This window comes from Eutrigla gurnardus (assembly GCF_963514095.1).
Source record: "Eutrigla gurnardus genome assembly, chromosome: 22".
Lineage (NCBI taxonomy): Eukaryota > Metazoa > Chordata > Actinopteri > Perciformes > Triglidae > Eutrigla > Eutrigla gurnardus.
In genome coordinates, this window is record NC_139933.1 from 6,616,153 (window position 1) to 6,635,740 (window position 19,588).

At 42.7% G+C, this 19,588-nt stretch overlaps 1 protein-coding gene across 2 annotated transcripts in view; it reads left to right on the forward strand.

Annotated features, from left to right (window-relative positions):
* Positions 1-3,209: 3,209 nt before the first annotated feature.
* Positions 3,210-19,588, forward strand: part of pax2b (paired box 2b) — a 28,654-nt gene continuing 12,275 nt past the window's right edge. Inside the window, exons 1-6 of one of the 2 annotated variants that reach the window (XM_084001869.1) lie at positions 3,210-3,798; positions 5,349-5,514; positions 6,058-6,255; positions 9,342-9,421; positions 9,529-9,648; positions 17,267-17,442. In XM_084001869.1, coding sequence (XP_083857995.1) covers positions 3,756-3,798; positions 5,349-5,514; positions 6,058-6,255; positions 9,342-9,421; positions 9,529-9,648; positions 17,267-17,442 — 783 coding nt within the window. In that variant the 5' untranslated portion in view covers positions 3,210-3,755. The remainder of the gene's footprint in view (positions 3,799-5,348; positions 5,515-6,057; positions 6,256-9,341; positions 9,422-9,528; positions 9,649-17,266; positions 17,443-19,588) is intronic. The other variant, XM_084001870.1, reaches the window with a different exon arrangement.

Sequence of the window (19,588 nt, forward strand, 5' to 3'; positions counted from 1 at the left end):
CCACCTCTATAGAACAAACACCAAACTTAATAAATAAATAAATAAATAAAACGAACGATAAGAAACATAGATCACAATCTAATTTTACATTTAAACGAGGGGATCAATGGAAAACAGTTGTAATGATCCAATTAATTATGGGCAAAATTAAAAGCAAGTGCAAAATCAATCTTTCACGGTGTCGAGGATGGAATCAAATTGATGCTCCATCTGTTCACGCCAGCCAGAGATTTGTAGCCCGGGAGTGTTTGAGGCTGCTCGCTGCTGGAGCTCGCGGACACGCGGGGAGAAATCTAATATACAGTAAGAGTGTCGAGAGATGTGTCTGTTATTGTTGCAGGGTTGTGTGGAGGTGAGAGGATGCAGACGAACTTCCCAAACTTCCTCCTTGAACTTCATTCCAATATAAAAGACTTCCAAAAAAAATTGTTACTCATTTGCATAAAAGAGCCCGAAAATTCTATTATCTATCATTTATTTCAGCATGCAGTTAACGTGCTTGGACACTCATTTCAGATTTTACAGAATGTGCAACTCCAACAAATTCATCCAAAAAATCAGCAGAGCTCTCCCTTCAATTGGGAAAAAAAATAGGATTAATATTCAACTTACAACCCGGTGGTGTTCGCTTTTCTCTGCGGGGATGCTCGGATCGATTGGTGACGTCGGAATAACGCGAGACAAGCAAGTCTATACACGGGAGGAGGAGGAGGAGGAGGAGGAGGAGGGAAAAAAACAGAAATGACAGCCTATCCAACCTTTAGAAATAAAAGTTCTTTACCACCATCACCTCCGTCATCCTCTCCACATGTAGCCTGCAAGTGTGAGCTGATGTTCGGCGTGTGGAGCTGCGCGCTGGACCCCTCGGTGCTGCTCTCCTCCTCCTCCTCCTCCTCTTCCTCCTCCTCCTCCTCCTCCTCCATGCCACCTCTCCTCTCTGCACAGGCCATTAGGAAGCGGGGCAAAAGATAAATTGCTCTGTGTCAATACATTACACCTCTCCTAATGGGTGCAGCCGGGCTCCAAAAACATTTTCCAAACTCTTGACATGCACTGGCATCGCCTTAAACACCGCAGTCGTGTGACAGAGTGGGGATTAGTGAGTAATTGCGTTCAAATTCTAACGTTTTTTAGTGTGAAACTGGTGGATTTTGGGGCTGTTTTCTGGCCCCAGTGGTCATTAGAAGCCATGAATGTTTGATTATTAGAGGTTGCATTGTTGAAACAGCTCTCTGACCCCGTGTGGCGGCAGCTGAATGGAGCGGGCCCCTACCTACAAAGACAGGGGTTACAGGGCCCAGCTGACCGCTAGGCAAACACGCCACACGTGCTGCTCAAACACAAACCAAACAAAAGTCAAACATCACACGTTCATTCGTTTCGTTTGCGTGTTGATTTTTTGTTTTTTAAAGGGGAATTTGTTTTTCACTCCCTCCCCATCCCCATCCTCCTCTCCCTCTGCTTAATTTTTTGCAGAGGAGATCAAATTGTGGGGAGCAGGAGGGCACGGGAGAGAGTGAGGGAGGGGTGACGGTAGTGGTGGTGGGGGTCTTATAGGGGGGAGAGAGGGGGGAAGAATGTAGCTTTAAGGGAAATGTGCAGCCGGCTGTGAAATTACAGCCTATAGTGCTACATATTGTACCAGAAGCTCACTCCAAAAACAGTAACAAAAAGAGAAATCATCCCCTAACCTGACCAGGAGGCAGAGCGCGAGATGTGGCCGTCTGCCCCTAAGAGATGCCCCCCACCCCCCAATCCCACCCCCTCCCCCCAATAAACGGTCAAATATGTGCCGAGATCGCGTGCATATCAGCAAGGAAAATCAGACCTGGAAGTATGCATTTTATTTTGAAATCTGAGAAGCTATATCATTATGATTGAATTCTGGTTTTCATTTTTTTTTCTTTGAATTAATAATATTATTGTCTCTCCAGACATGCACGAATAACCAATGACTAATTGAATGAAATTTCGATCACCTTGATATTTTTATTTATTAATGTTTATTTATTGTATATTTTACATTTTATTTTGATGTTTTTTATTTTTTATTGTATTGCCCCTCCTTAAAAGGAACTTTGCAACTCTGTTGCTCTGTTAAGAAAAGTGCTTCACAAATTAAGTTTATCATGATTATTTATATTTTGATATATAATTAACATTAACTATTTGTCTAAATATTGATATAATATTTTCATTATTGAAGATATTGCAAATAGCTGTGCAAAATATAATATTAATCCTGAAAGAATCACCTTGACTTTCATGACCCAATCATGTGTTTATAACTTCAGATGACGTCAAACTGGGCCAACTTTTACCTGCTGTGGAATTCACCTTACATGGATCTATAACTTATGGATTATTGTTGCAGAAGAAGATCTTGACTTCTCGGGGTGATCACAAACACTCAAGTGCACCCCAAGTTTTACTTTTTTTTTTTTTTTTTTTTGGAACTACTTTTATAGCGCCTTTACATTTGAGAGACCATACAGCGCCATCTACAGAAGCTCAGCTGCAGTGCTGCGAGCAGTTTCAAACCAGCAGCACTGCTCCCAGTTTGGACCACTGCAACCATCACACCGCCCGCCGCATGGAAAACGCTCAATGCATCTGCATTTAAGATGTATTAGCCGACATTTCTTCATCAAATTAAAGCCGGAAATGAAGCTATAAACGAATTATTTTTGGCCTAATTGGGTTCCAGCGCGGGAAATAAATGCAGATTAGCAAAAATGTGAAATAAAAAGTTGAAATTTAAAGAAGAATCGCCTTAAATCCGGTTTGTGAGGACACACACATGTCGTGTATATTCCTAGAGGCAGGCTGTTATTCCGTGTAATAAAAGGGGAAAAGATCATAAAGAAACACAAAAAAATCTCTTTCATTGATTCAAAACTTCCAGTAAGCGAGCAAATAATTTACAGCTGTTATAATGTCTATAAACTCTGATATTTTTAACTCCGAATCCATCCCTTATTTATCGCCCTCCCCTTCCTGCCGGTGTCAGACCCAGAGACCTCCTCATTTGGACCCTTTTTTTTTTTTTTAGCGTTGGCGAATCACACAGTGTTGGCATCTATTGCCTTTGTCTGACAAGTCATCCATATAAGCAAAAGGGGGGTCTGCGGAGGGGAGGGGGGGAGGAGGAGGAGGAGGAGGAGGAGGGGAGGGTTGCAGCTTTTAGAACCACAGACACACAGAGAGGCTTCATTCCCAGCCCAAAGATCCCACCTAACGCATCCAGCGCCGAAGAGAAGCCCGACGTGTGTGAGTGTGTGTGCGCGTGTGTGTGCGTTGCGCGCATGTTTTTTTCGCCGGTTTGACGCGTGAATCGAGGCCACCGAGGATTGAGGAGATACCGGGCCCCGCAGCACGCTGGACCTCCACCTTTCCCTTTTTCCCAACAAACTGCTCGCTGTGAGAATTACCTCTGCTCGGTCAAGGCTTTTGAAAAAAACCAACAACAACAACAAACTAAAGCCCAGGTCGTATTTACTGACACAATCCTTTCGGTCATGCTGCGCACCTGCCAGACCTCCGCTCCCGGACCGGACTGTTGAAGAGGAGACGGGCAACTTTTGGTTGGGGGGAGGAAGTTGCCGTCAGATCGGCTGCTGAAGCGAAGGGGTGGAGGGGCGAACTAAGTCCCTCCATCGAGTAGAAGCGCCGCTTTTTTTCTTCACATTTTCATCCTCGACATAGAAGGCGAAACGGCGACTTCAGTTGATTATCTGTCTTTCCTTTGCTATCCAATGGATATTCACTGCAAAGCAGACCCCTTCACGGCGATGCACCGTAAGTAGCACAACCCGAGTTCCTCTGCAGCTTTTTTTTTTTTTTTTTTTTTGACGCGTATATGCGGATAGAAATAAAGCGATCATTCCTGCATATTACAAATAAAAAAAGAAGGCCTGCAGCGGGGGAACCTGCTCGTGTCACCACGGCACATTTGTGAGGTGGAAACAGGCTAATAAACGTGGAAACGTCGCGGAGTAAACAGTCTCCTCGTATCTTATGTGCGCGCGTTTCCAGCCAATAGTCAGCTTCAGAAATGCTGTAAAAAAAAAATGACAACACTTCCGATGTGCAGAAATTAAACTTGCCATAGTAAACAAAGAACATGCGTTGGCAGGTACTCTGTAATTTACACGTGTTATCGCAGTCCAGCTTCCCGCGCTGTGTGCGTGTGTGTGCGTGCACGTGCGTGTGTGTTAAGGCCTAATAAGTCAGTTACACATCTATTATTCAAAATGTTGGAATAGTCGGAGAGGTCTGGGAGTCCAACTTAAGTCCATGTACGGTGCCTGCACATTTTTTTTTTTTTTTTTTGGTGAACGCGCGTGAATAATTGACGACCTCTTCGTTTACTAAATAATATGTAATGTGAGGAATCAAAGCTCGTTCAATTATTTAAAATTACCGTGCATGCATGGGGAAAATGAGAGAGCTCGTAACTTAATAGCCATAACATGAGCCGTGGAGCTGCTGGGAAAACATTCATGTACAAGAGACTCAAATTATTATAATAAAATAATGTGAATTTATTTTCAGAATTTAAATGGCAGTTATGACACAAACCCACACATGTATGGCATATGTAGGTTGGATTTATTGCCATTAATTGCACAAGCTGCAGTGTTTTAGATGAAAAATGATAGATGCTGTAATATTAGGCGTTCAGCAATTGAATGTAACCCTGTTCAAATTTATATTTATAAACACATTGTATATACATATATATTTATATACGATAACGACCTTATAAATCGTTATTTTTATAGTTTTTAAAAGGGAGGGACAAATACAGACCAACAAGCATGGCCAGAAATATGCATAGAAATAAGCATTTTCAGCTGCAATGTGGATTTCATTAAAAAAATAATAATTAAAAACGTGTTCATTCATTGTGGAGATTGGTTTACAGTAATGTGATCACCTATTTGCTTTCTCTTCGATCACCAGGTCATTTAATTCATATTTTACTCATTAATAATTTCTAATTATTTGGAATAATAACTGAGAACATTATTGGGACATTGTACTATAATTATGAAACGTTTAAAACAGAAAAGTAAGATGCCTAGCAACTCTCCAGAAAAAAAGATAAAATAAAAAATAATATATTTTCAATAAGTTATTATTATTAATGCTATTATGAATAGCATGCTTTAAAAGGTGCATCCTTCATATGATAAATGCATGTACATCCACCTGCTCCACACAGGAAGCTGACCTTCAGTTAAGATGTATAATTGCGGAACAAACTCACCATGCCTTCGCTCCCTCCGCTACGACTTTATGTAATGTTACGGTTGTGTTGTGTGCTGCTGTTGTGTCCCACGTAGGGCACGGAGGTGTGAACCAGCTCGGCGGGGTGTTTGTGAACGGCAGACCCCTCCCGGACGTGGTGCGGCAGCGGATAGTGGAGCTGGCCCACCAGGGCGTCCGGCCCTGCGACATCTCCAGACAGCTGCGGGTCAGCCACGGCTGCGTCAGCAAGATCCTGGGCAGGTGGGTGAGCGGTCCCCGGACGAGCCCCGCGGCCAGGAGCGATCTGCTGGGCGCGAGGAGGTGCATGAATATGTACAGTGATGGAGGAGGAGGAGGAGGAGGAGGAGGAGGTGGAGGAGGGAGTTCAAGCTGCAAAACTCAGTTTTTAATTCTAGAATATAGCTTTAATTCTATTATAATGACGCTATGTTAGAATATTAGCAGAGTTAATCATTTACTGATATTATTCAATATGATTTTTTTATAGGATGACATCCTTGCCGTGCATTCATGGCGCCAGTGCGTTTTCCTGCATTTTTAACGCGTCATATGTATTTGAAAACGCCTGTTGGACTCAAAACAATCGAGTTGGATGTTTTTGATTAAGAAAAGTTGACGATTAGAGACTTTATTGTAAAAAAAAAATACAAATAATTCCCCTTTTTCGTTTAAAAATAATATTAAACGCATATTTTAAGGGGGTATTGGTGAATACTTGTAAAAATAGCAAGCCATAATTGGCGAATTTTATAATTCTGATTATTAGTATTATTATTATTGCAGATACTACGAGACTGGCAGCATCAAACCGGGGGTGATCGGTGGGTCGAAACCGAAAGTGGCCACGCCGAAGGTGGTGGACAAAATCGCGGACTACAAGAGACAGAACCCCACCATGTTTGCTTGGGAGATCCGAGACAGACTGCTGGCGGAGGGCGTCTGCGACAACGACACCGTTCCCAGCGTCTCGTCCATTAACAGGTAGGACAATTAAACACGTGACCCCTTTTTTTGTGTGCTTTTGTCAATGTAGCTGCTTTTAAAACACCGGGGGTGCAAAAACACTTTCATGAATAAGTCACTCATCGCTGTGCATCTGTGCGCCAAAACCAACAGCAGAATATTGTTTGACCAACTTTGCGCTGGTCGCCCTGCGCACGCGGGGGTGGGGGTGGAGGGGAGGGATGGGATGGGGGGTGTAGGGGGTCTGCCTGCAGGTCTCAGAGGTGCAATTCAATCTTTCAGGCCGAACTCCCTCAACAATCAGCAGTACATCCAGGACTGAGTGAATCTGTCGAGATGAAAACCGATCAATATTCGGTGACCAGATCCCGTGGCGCTATAAAGCAGGCCAATTTTCTTTAGCACATCTAATGTGCTGGAGCTGAGAGAGAGAGAGAGAGAGAGAGAGAGAGAGAGAGAGAGAGAGAGAGAGAGAGAGAGAGAGAGAGAGAGAGGCTCTCGTGGCCTTTGTGCAGGATTTCACTTTGAAGAAAACGTAATTAAAGGGAAACCGATTGGCTGTAATTTGTGAAATACTGCATCACTGCGAAATTAACACCATCAGTTTATAAATAAAGGCTGTTGATTTCAACCCTGGCATTGGAACCGGAGGTGGTACATCTTGCTGTAACGTGACGTTCTGATGACGCGTTCAAGTGCAGCATCAATTGTGCCTCAACTGTTGCTTTAAAAACGCTCATAATCGGGTAAATTGATATTATTTCACGTTTCTAGTGCCATTATTCATGCTTAAAAAAATAATTGTGAACAGCACCATAGTGAGAGAGTGGCAGCTTCAGGAGGACCCAGGACACCCCCACCCCACCCTCACCCCTCCTCACCCCCCCACCAGAGATCCCTGGTGATGAACTTTGGTTAAGAGGCACTGTTCCATAGAGCCAGCATCAGCATTACATTTTAATGAGCTGATGGAAGAGCATGGACAGCTCCACACAAGACATCTTTTAAATAGAGAAAAGGCTGAAGAAAATTCATTTCATGCTTCGTGGCTGCTTAAAAAGCCCCATTTAAGGAGGCTCAGACACATGTATGTGATAAATTCAAAATGTACATTAATATCATTAAAAGAGCCCTATAAAGTTTTTTTCTTCCAATTCCAATTAAAGCTTTCTATTTTGGACCCGTGGTGGTGGGGGCTTATGCGTCTTTGTTTATGTGGGAAATTAAATTGTGAATACAAAGAACTGTAATTCTATCAGCTAAATATGAGAGCTACTTTGAATTTCTATTACGGCTTAATGCTGAATATTTTCTCTTTTTTTCTTTAAAGCGGAAGATTTCAATGTGTTGCTTTGTACCACACACACATGCATGCACGCACACAAATGAGACGCATTTGTTTTGATTCATCTGGAGGTTAATATTTCAATAAATTCTAATACATTTCTAAAGGAGCAGTCTGTTAAAAAAAAATCAATGAAAACATCTTTAGAGCTGCAGAGTTTGCTCCAGATCACCAGATCTAATGCGAGTTGTTTGAAAATCCATAGAAAAAGTGTCTTGAGATTAATGTCGAGAAGTTTTCACTCCAGGTGTTGAATCTGGGGAGGGGGGGGGGGGGGTTCCCCCAGTTAAGACAATTCAGGGGGGAAAGCCGCAAGACTGGAGCCAGTCTTTTCCAGTTGGATGATTCTGACTGGGGCCAGTCGTGGGTTTCTGTGGCAGACAGTCTGACCTCAGGACTGTTGACAAAAGAGGATGCTCTATTTAAACACCTTTCGCCTGCATGCATTATTAAATGCTACAGAGATAGTGTTGTACTACGAGTCGGGGCCACCACAACCAACAAGTAACGCTACCCTGTTGGCAGACATTAAAAAAAAAAAAAAAAAAGTCCTCAATGGCGCTCGATTTTATTGATTCAGAAGGAAAGCAATTTTAATATTTCTTCAGGGGATTTTCAGCAACAGCCAGGTCATTAATTCATTCGCCCAAATTGCTTATTCAATATGAAGAACATGGATACCAAATAAAGTCTTTGAATTTATGTAGCACACACAAGTCAAGAGGTCGAATAACTGTTACGGGGGGGAGAAGTGAAAAAAAATTAAAACGTCAATATGCATTCTGTGGAAAGGCTTGTTGTTAGGTAGCTTTGCCTCCAAGGGGAGTTTTCTTTTGTGACAGAGTTGGATTTATTCCCTCTGAAGCCTTCTGGCACCTAAACAGCAACATAAATATCCAAATCATCTGATGCTTTCTGGATAATATGGAGAAAAACATAAGAGGTTCAAAATTGTATGTGATCGGGTGAATATTTTCATCCCGCTGAAATAAAACATGCAACAAAACAAGAACATAGAAACTAAATCTGAATTCTGCCAAGAAATCAACCCTAAAAAAGGCTTCGCCCAACCTCTTTGTGCTCCGAAGCTGCTCCCGTGGCATACATGATGAATAGTTTTAAAGTTTACAAATTATTGTGACAGCTCCCGTTCTTCCCAAGTGCCATTCAGATTAAAGGAATCTAATGCTGGCGTAAGCTTGTGCAAGGCAATAAGGAACTATTGCTTTCCTGTCACATATAATTTATAGCTTTCTATTTGCATCTGTTTGCCCGTGTGACTAATCCCCAACTTTTTCTCCCCGAGCCCCCGATCAATACAACCTCATCCGCATTGGCACATGGGGGCCGCTGTGCTCTATAGAGATGTTTGATCTGGGAAGCAAAGGGCTACTATAGGGCCCCGGTGAAACTCCCTCCACAGTGGGGGAGAGCGAGGGAGGGAGAGCGGGGGGGGGGAAGAGCTGATTAGTGTGGGCCAGGTAGAGTCAGTGAAGCTGATCATTGAGGTGAATTGATGTGATTTCATGCTTTGTTTGCAAGATCACTCAGACCAAAAGTGCAATGAAGACTTTTCTCCAGGCCTCACCTTTAAGGTAGAAGCACTGATCCCTTCTCGCGTAGGAGTAATGTTTGATATCTTAATCGCACAAAAATCTCCATAGTAGCTGCTGTTAGAGGGAGAATTTGAGAATCTCCAGGAAGGGAAGTTGGTCACGGGAAAGCAGCAGTGACATCTGCCTCTCCTTTTGTTCCACAGGATCATCCGAACAAAAGTCCAGCAGCCTTTCCATCCATCTCCCGACGGGTCGTCCCTGTCGACGCCAGGTCATACTATAGGTAATGCTGCAGCTCCAGCATGGGGCATTATATGGCATCACGCTCACATTGCTATACATGCACGTGTTCATTATAAATAAATAAAAAAATGTCTTTTTTCCCTACAGTACCAAGCACAACCTCTCCGCCTGTAACCAGCGCCTCCAACGACCCTGCAGGATCCTACTCCATCAATGGGATTCTGGGTATTCCACGATCCAACGGTGAAAAGAGGAAAAGAGATGACGGTAAGATAATTCTTCTGTCTTGAGGAGGGGGAGAAAAACAAAACAAAAAAAAACACATAAGCTCAGCTCAGGATTAGCATGCAGAAAATATCTCAAATCTGACCCCAAAAAAATGCTACAAAGATTGAATTCTGTGCAGCTTTACGCTATAAAACCCAGTTTGCTGAACTTGCAATTACAGCATTAAAACCCTGCTTCAGTTCTGGTAGATGACCCTTATAAAACACCTAAGTCTGAACTCTGCTACACGGCTGTGTCAATCTGCCAAGGAGTCTTTTGATTTGAAGACACGACCTCCGCTGTTGTCTCCTGCAATTAATCTTTATGGAAGTGATTAAAGGGCTTTAGATAATTACGTGTCAAGATGATGTAGCCAACCACCCAGGTCAGTCAAGAAAGCTGCCGCAGCTCTGTGGAGGGCTTCTTCTTTTTTTTTTTCTCCATTTAAGAAAAGTGGCTCCACTTCTGCTGCTGAAGCAGTAGGTTAGTGGATATAAGGGGGCCTGAGGCGATATAGATTATTGGTTCTGTAAGCAATAGGCTTCCTTAATGTCACTACATAAGTCTGATGAGAATAGCTAAACAGATGCACTCATGTTCCAAAGCGCGTGTGGGTACGGAGGGATGATGTGGCTGCTGGAAAGGGGGCAGTTATCTCAAACAGGGTGGGGAATGAGTGCCTTATTTCTGCAGTGCTCGGGAATGAGAGCTAATCAGAGCACGGCAGCAGTTTACATAGCGTCTTCTTTGTTATGGCGTTTGTTGAGAAGCACGGAAGGTTTGCGGGATATTGAGTGGAATTGATGTTTTATGTGCGTGCAGGGAGAGGGAGGGATGACTAATGACCTGTCAAGAGGTAGATTTCCTGGCAAAGATATAAAAACCAGCATGACGTGGACATGGCAAATGACATAATCAAGTCTTTCCCCTGTAAGAGATGCAATCGCGGAGGCATAATGCAAACGTCTGGTATTTTCAAGAGTTCATTTTCTGCCGTTCGAGGACCTCTCATATTAGCCAGGGTGTAATGTCTAGTCCCTGAATGATAGAATGCACACATTTCTATGCAGATTGCTACTGAAGGGCAAAGAGGTATTAAAGGGCATGGAGAGGAATAAGGAATGTGTGTGTGTGCGTGAGCAGGAGAGCCGGCCTGTTTTGTGGAGGTCTTCCAGGTGACAGCGCCATGTTTCTATGGCTATTCAGTCTCAAATGATTCCCCTGATGTGCTGCCATTTCTGTGATTTAGGTGCTCGGCCAGCATTACGATGAAAGAGAAGAAAGCTGTGTGTGTGGGTGTGTGTGCGCGTGTGAGCATGTGTGTGTTTGCATGAGGGTAGGACTTGTACCGAGGGTGACGGAGGGAGCTGTGGTTCTTATATACTCTCTCGACGGCCAGCTGGTGCCTACCTGGAACAACGGGGTCAGGGATACTTTATCTTTCCAAAACATAAACCCCAGGCCTTGGCCGCACACACACATGGTTGCAAAAGCAATGTCTTGCCTGGAGCCACAGTTTGTAAGAATAGTATATTACATACGATGTTACCCTGTAGACACTATTGTCCTGTTGCTGTCTTCTCTTAAAGTGCCCCCTTACTCCCCCAAAAAACACAATTTCAAGATTTTGCAGCTGGAAGACTGAAATGTCCTCTGAAAAAATAAAAAAAAGGTGTTGTAGCGGTCAATTAGAAAAGATTCTGGATGTGAGATTTTTGCAACCATGATCAATTTAGTGTTTTTTGGGACGTATTGTTGAAGGGAAATCATTCCATCATTTGCTATAGACGCCGTTTACTAAAGGAGTCTTCTTTCTTTGCTTCCATTCATGCATTTGTCATTTACATTCCATCACTTTGTAAGAAATGTGTCTGGAAATTATCAAATGGTTAGTCGTTTTTTTCCTAAACAAACAAGGCAAAATATTTCTTTCAATCCGTATCTCTCAAAATCAAACACGAAGCTCGTTTGTCCGGCTTTCAACGTGTTTCATGGTCATTTTTGTGTTAAAGCAGTCTTTTTTATAAGCTGAGGTCTGTGTTTACGTGAACCTTGTTTCCTATTCAGATGTATTTTTTTCCTCCCCTCAGTACACAGTAGTCTATAGTCGGTTAATGCTTGGATTAAATTTCTTCGCAGCACAGTAGCTTGCCTGATCCCTATTTAACTTGGTAAGCCTCATGATGATTGTGGCACAAGCATTCATTATCGCGGGTTGAAAACATGAACAAAAATGAGCGAAGGGGAAAGGAGGGGAACGGGTTACGGAGGGGAGGGCGGTGTGAAACACAAACCCTGCTGAAATGGATTGGCTGTGTAGCACACAGTATTTGTTTTAGGCAGTAGCCGTGGCTCTCTGCCAAGCAGCCAGACAGCTCCTAAGTTTCCAAGTCAGCAGTGCCCTTAAAAAAAAAAAGGTCCCCCATTACAGGAGGGATGTAGAGATAATGTAGTGTGACACACGTTATGTACACTGGGTCTCGGCGAGACGAGCTTCAGGGACGCAGGTGTCATAAGAGCCATTAATCTGCTATTGTCACGTGTTATTGCAAATTAAAAGTAGCATGTTACACTTGGCAGCCATTGTTGCGGACGGACAGAGCGGTGGGAAAGAGAGAGAGAGACCCCTGGAGATGGTGTCTTCGGTGACCATGGCTGTCCACACCTTTTGCAAAGTGACATATATTAGAATTTGCAATTCGGCAGAGAAAAGCTATTACCTCACAAATTAACATCCCACCCCCACTGACACTGTAGACTCCGGGAAAAAAAAAAAAAAAAAAAGGAGAAGCTGCTTCTCTCAGGGTCAAATACAAATCTGTCGTACAGTATCTGACATTTAAGTACAAATCTGCTTTCGTCGGTGCTTTTGTTCCCCTCCTTGTTATTAGGGAGCGTTTTGAGTGAGCTGAATTGACCCGAGCAGACGGCTCGGAGGTCTGTTGAGAACATGCAGCGTCCATGAAGTGCGTCCGGTTTTTTCAAAGTCATATCACACGTCCTTTTCAGAGCGGCCCGCAAATTGCACAATCGGAACCGTAGACGATTCTTAATTTCAGCCATTCTGGCCGCTTTCTTGCTTTGTGTCGGACGCTTTTCGTCTTGATTTATTACAGAAAATACCCAGAGAGAAATTTCATGATAAGATGATCATCATATATTTTCAAAAGCCAACAACAATAGCCAGTGGCAGTCAGAATGGATGTGATTCTGTGCTTCAGTAGCTGTTGAATTAATTATTTCTCATCTCTGAGCGTCATGAGGACTGAACCGATGTGTGTGGATGGAGATGAGTGATGAAGCGGGCCGCCGTCACACCCTGCTCTGTGTATCAGCATCTGTTATGGGGAGGGGAAGAGGAAGAATCAAACCTGGAACTCAGAGCGCAGCAAAATGTCAGCACCTAAACGCAACCTCCAAATTAGATTAATAAAACCTTTAAAAGCGCAGGAACATCGAGGCAAATTGACGATAAGCACTGGTCTTCAAAATGTTACCCTCTGTTTATTATAAGGAATCAGATAAATAAGGAGTATCTTAATTATTTTTAATACATTTAAACCTTTAAAATATCAGAAAAAATACAAAATATTGCACCTGTTTTCCAGAGCTCAAAGTGAAATCTTCCCATCTTGCCCAACATTTTAAATTTACAATTAACAATTCTCACATGTGAGGAGCAGAAACTGTTTTGTTGATTAATTTTCCATCAATGTATATTCTAATCCCTATCAAAACTCGAATCGCAGATCATTGGCGAAGCAGAACGAACAGATCATAGTATTTCATTCATGTTGACATAATCAAAACGTTCAATTAGACAAAACAAAATGCAGCTGAGTTCCTCCAATTTGTTTTAATTTGATTTCATTTAGCCGAGAATTGAGTCAGGCGGGAAATTATAGAGGTGTATTATTGTGAAATACATAACAATGTGTTAAGGGAACAAGAGCGTATGTATGTTGACATGTTATTTAAACAAGGGGCAGACTGAGAGGGGGGTAAGCTCATTTATCTGAGGGGGGCTTTTCATGACCTCGAGGTGCCAGCACACCTCCTCATGCCTCCGACGGGAACTTAGAAACTATTTTCATTGCGTGAAAAAAATAGTTCAAAACTTTTATTCTGAAATCATTCTTTTTCCCTCTATTAGAAAAAGAGACTTTTTAAATTAAAACCACTATTCACCCTCGACAGGCACTTCATTCATGATTACCATTCAGATTTTGTTTGGCGAGTAGTCACTCAGACTCACCCCCGGTTCCACAGTTGCCTTGGCTAAAGCCTCCTGCGAGGGGTCGTGACCTCTGGGTGCCAAACCCGCAGAGAGGAGTCTGCTTTATGGAGGCGGTTATCTGATCTGATAGAGGCTGCTCCCTCGTTACCAGAGTGTTAATACAGACCGATGTCAAGATGAATACACTCAACTCCAGCGATGATCAATAAGCGACCACAGAGCGGGACGAGCGTGTAACGCTCTAACAAAGCCACCGTGGTCAAAGATTAGTTTCACCGCCACATAATGGGAAGATTTGGAAATGTCCAAATAAAGGAGCTGACTTCTTGCAGGGATGACAAGTGCTTCTAGATACTTAAAAGCACACCTTTTTGAAATTGTAGATATTTCTATTTGATATTTGTTTGTGACCAAATAAGCAAAAAAAAAGTTAAAGTTGGAACAAACGGTACAAATGTATTAGAATTAAATTATACAAAAAAACTCCATTAATCTGCTTTATCAGGTCCATTGTCTATTGTTGAATAATTTGTGCATCTGAAAAAAAAAAAAAAAAGATTTAGGCATAAAAATGACTTGGTTAGTGTAAGGGAGAGCAAGGGTTGGGGCGATAGGGAACCTAAGTTGTCATGGTTGCAACAATAACCACATGCTGACGGTTGTAGAGAACGCACGTGGTCATAGATGACACCAACGTTGACCATCAGAAGGAAATGGAAACAGATTCTGTGCCCGCTAGAGGGCTTTGTCACTTGAACGGAAAGAAATGGTGTTTTCGATGCCATAGTTTGTCCTGGGAAGGACCGTCTTCGAAAATGATTTATTTACCTCGAGGAAGCTTAATTAAGCAGCTACATAAACATTCCATGTGTCACCGGAATCGTCTTCATCACCAAAAACACCGTCGTTGCTGATTTGTCAGATGGGAGTCGGTGGCTGGGAGGGCAGATGGGACTGTCCTCGGTCTGAGTGGGAGGAAGAGTATGCAAGTTGACCCAGGATGGTTTGTCTTGTGTGTGGGAAGTGTATTCCACAGTGTGGTGAGTGACAAATATAGTGGGGAGGGGAGTTATTGATCAGGTGTTGTGGCTCAGGCCAGCCGATGTTAAGTAATTAATGACTCGATTTGCTTTGGTAGCAAAGAGAACAATTGAGTTTGATAAAGTGACAAGCAGCAGCCATGGTAGGTGAGGGCCTTCACTCTAGGCTGTGTAGGAAAAGATTCACCTGAACGGTCCCAAAAGTTCAGATGAGTAACAGATCAGGAAACAGAGCGGTTTGGGTTTTTTTTAGGCAGTTGTATTAACCTCCATTACTTCACTTTCTTCCCAGAAAAGAGTCACATCTCTGCAGTTAATATGAAGCTACAGTCAGGCGACGGTTAGGTTAGCTTAGCATACAAACTGGAGCTAGCCCTGTTTCCAGTATTTATGCTAAGCTAAGCTAACCATCTCCCGACTGTGGCTTCATATTTAACACACTCTCGCCAAGAAAGCAAAAAAGTGTATTTCCAAAAATGTCTAACTATTCATCTACATTACTCCACCCACCAGTGTCCATTCCAAAAAAAAAAAAAAAACACATTGAAGCTGGATGACAAAGCTTTTTTGAGATATTATGGTGAATTATTAAATGGTTTAAGAAACATCTAAAACGCACACAATTTGGAGTTAAAAGGTTTCTCTGGAGAGTCAAATGTTCGTCGACATCAAAGCAAATTTAGGGGTTAAATAATGCTAAACACTACAGTGGATGATAGTGTGAGGAGTAAATGATTGCAATGCACCGATTCAAATTCTTGGAGTCGATACCGATACCTCAACATGGGATTTGCCGAGTAAAGATATCCCTTTTCCCCATATTTAAAACCTATTAACCTTTATCTTACCTCTACCCTTATGTAAGGTATCAGATCAGGGATTACTGTGCCACTAAAATCTGATTCAGCATCCCGCTACGACTGAATGAACCGACAACAAAAGCCTTTCATTTTTACAATGACGGCGACAAAGTAAGGAAATCCGTCACGTCACGGCCAAACCCCAATCGACGTAATAAGCTCAGCATCGCACCGATGAAGATCCCGACACATCAGATCGGCGCATCCCTCGTAAATACGTCCTGCATTCATTTGCGCGGCGAAAAACTGAGTCGTTAACAAGACGTTGTTAGCAAACTCGCGATATTTATCATTTGACATTTCCGCAAGCTACCAGCACAAATTCAGGGGACACTCACGCATGCTCAGACACCGGCTCGCTTTTATAGCTCCTTCATGGGAGAGTCGGGTTCATCCTCTGGCCTCAGCCGGTGAAAAAAGGTCAAGCAGCAGAATAGAACGGCAATAACCCTCCCAAATGGTACTATCACACAGACATGATTGATCAATTGAATTCCATGGCAGAGAAAAATGTGGGATTAAGTAGAGTATTATACGCACAATGAGTTGAGGCATGATGTTCATTTCAAGTTCATTTCAGCTCCCTCTCGCCACCAGATCAGGCAATCAATAGGGGCCTTGCATATCATATATCACCACTCTCCCACCGAGGGGAGAACATAATCTGCCGCAAATTTAGAATGACAGATTTGTAAGGGAGCTGAAGCTTTCTGGGATGCTGGGAGGAGACCTAGACACAGCCGGTGCAGCCAGGAGAAGTGGTGGTGGTGGTGGTGGTGGGGGGCGGATGTATGGTAGGGTGGTCTGTAAAGGGTTTAAAGCGTCACATACAAGTGACAACGGAAAAAGCTAAGGCATCCTTCTCCCAACAGTCGGGTAATCAGGTCAGGAGTCAGGAGAAAATGCCCGTGTTTGGAGAGCAGGATGATAGAACCAGACTGTACGATTTTATTCAGCCTCTTGTCCTCCGCCACCGTTTCCAAATGGAAACCGCCACACTCGCAGGGAATGAAAGCAGTATTGAATTGTGAAAGGGAAATTGTGCTTTCGAAGAAAAAAAAAAAAAAACTGCTTTTGATTTCAGTGAGCGCAAGAGGGGTTTTGGGGAGGAACAAAAGGAGGGAGGGGGGTAAAAAAAAAAGGCTCTATAATGGGCTAGCTGATGCTTTCATTAGTATACATCCTTGCCACAACATGTATATATTTGCAAGCGATGGTAATCCATCAATTACCAGAGGGCTTTCAGATCATGATGGTGTTACTACTGTGGCAGGGGGTGCAGGGAAAAAGCATGTGTGATGTAGCCAGTGGCTCAGCCATTAAGGAGTGGAAAAACCTGCACTCCATCCTTTTCTGTCCTCCTCAGATCCCCCACAGAGGTGGTACAGAAAATACATGGGGAGAATATAAAGTGCTATAGCTTGAAGTAAAGGCCAGCTTCCCGGGGTCAGTCTCTCGATTGTTGCTCTTTCTTCTTGTAGATGGTTCAGATGGTTCTGGCCCAAACAGTGATTCTCAGGGTAGTGTGGAGAGTTTACGGAAACACCTTAGGGCAGATGCCTTCACCCAGCAGCAGCTGGAAGCGTTGGACCGGGTCTTTGAACGCCCCTCGTACCCCGACGTCTTCCCTACAGCGGAGCACATCAAACCTGAACAGGTTAGTAGCACTGCAAATCACCACCTTCTGCCTTTTTTTTCCTTCACATACAAATAAATACACCCAAAATGTGCATGTGATGCTGATTCAAGCATTAAAAAAAACCCCACCTTTGTCACAAATATTCCCAAACCATACCCAGAAAGCTAATTAAACAAACGTCTGAGATGTCCAAGCAGTGGATTACAACCAGAAATGTATAAAGCTGGAGGGATCACCAGGAAAACTCCCACACATTATTGATTTTGTGATGAGAAACACATTCCTTGCATCCCCTATAATTGAGAATAACAGTAAGGCGACATTAAATTAATCAATAACTAGATTTTTCTCCATTTTTTTTGCTGTGTTATTCAACTGCTGCTCCTTGCCCGTGTTGTTTATTTTCCAATTCTGTGTCACATCTTGATGTTTAATGGCTGACGCAGTCTCCAAGGCCGCCTTTATTGTAACATGCATTCACCAAATGGGACGTATGAAAGCATGCATTCCTGCTCCTTGCCTCTGATGTTGAAATCCCAATCGCCATCCATCCTCATTTCAAAAATTAAGAGGCATTTGGGGACCAGCCACCCCCCCCCCCCCCACGCCAAAACGACAGCCAGAAACCACCGCTTATTAAAAGCTCTGGGCTTATTACAATGGATAACCTTTATTTACTTTCATTATACTATTAAACAACAAGAGACTATTAATTTCTCCCACCGAACTACAAGTCAGACCCATAAAGCAAAAGCAGTCGCCCTAATTGAGTTCATTTTAATTTCTCTCCAATCGGGGCGAATTACGCAGGTGATAAATCAGTGGGACAGGCCTCACCTCCAGAAGAGGGCCTAATTTGCAGCTAATTACAAAACTGATTTCTACTGGAAGATCAATACCAAAACGAATTGGAAATGACTTGCAATCACAAAGAGCGTCAGGGAGAGTATTAAAAGGCAGAGGGAAAAGGGGTTAGACTAAAAAAAAGAGGGCAAGTGAGGGGAAAAAAATGAAAAAAAGAGGCCAGGAACAGTCTAGAAAAATCAGGTTTAATTTAATGCAATATTAATCAGAGCAGTTTCTCTTTCATGGGTGCCTCGCATTTTTTTTTCCCCTTCTTCTTTTTCCCCTATTAGCCAGTGTCTGGGTTCTGTAGCGAGGCATTAAAAAGCCATTCTGGAGATGCAAAATTCAATGGCTTCACCCCTCCCACACTTCTGCTAGCCATTTGGTCATCCCTTTCAGACCCATCTTTTCAGTTTTCCCCCTTCTGCCCTTTATCTGCATGATAAAACGTCTGTTTGGCGTCTGAAGCCTCCGAGAATAGAGGAAAACATCCGACATTGTGCCAGTGAACAGTTGTAGCAGACAATTAGAGTTTATCGGTGATAGTGGCAGACAAGAGCGGGGTCACGGGCGTCCCCCTGTGGGAGCGCGGCCCACTGAGCCACTCAGGCTCACACTGGGCTTTGGAAAAACATTGTCAACACTCAGGCTCCGGAAGTCTCATCTCATTAAAAAAAAAAAAAAAAAAAAAAAACTGCTAACATCTGCCACGAGTGTCTTTTAGTGGATTTACAAAAAAAGAAACATGATGATGAGAGATTATTTTTAGATTGATGGAGATTTTTTTTTAAATTATTATTATAAGGCTTGGCTGTGAATGTGTTTTTTTACTAAAAATACTTTCTATTCAGGAACAATCAACATAAAAAATAGATTATTCAGAAATAACCAGGACAAGACATAATTTTGGCAACAGATGTCCGGTCTGATTGATTGTTTTTTGTCATGTTTTTGAACGATATCTTCAGATTTAAATCATAATTTTGAAGATTCTAGACAGTTTAGGGTTCAGCTGTGTTGAAGAAAACTTCCTACATTTGATTTCATTTGTTAAATTAAAAGAAGGGGTTCTAAAAAATAAAGTAAGGTATCAAAAAATGGAATTAACTCGGGTATCATATTTGCAGCAGCTGTTGCACCACTGCAAAAAAAAACAGCACAAACTAATTCCACTCACCACATTTCATGACCACATGCAATTATTCACATCGCTTGATACTAGCATTAAAAACTAGGTTTAACGTGTGATTTGTGGGAACTAGTCACAATAATACAACATCTGAACGCACGCAAGGAGCAAATGTAAAAACAGCTAAAT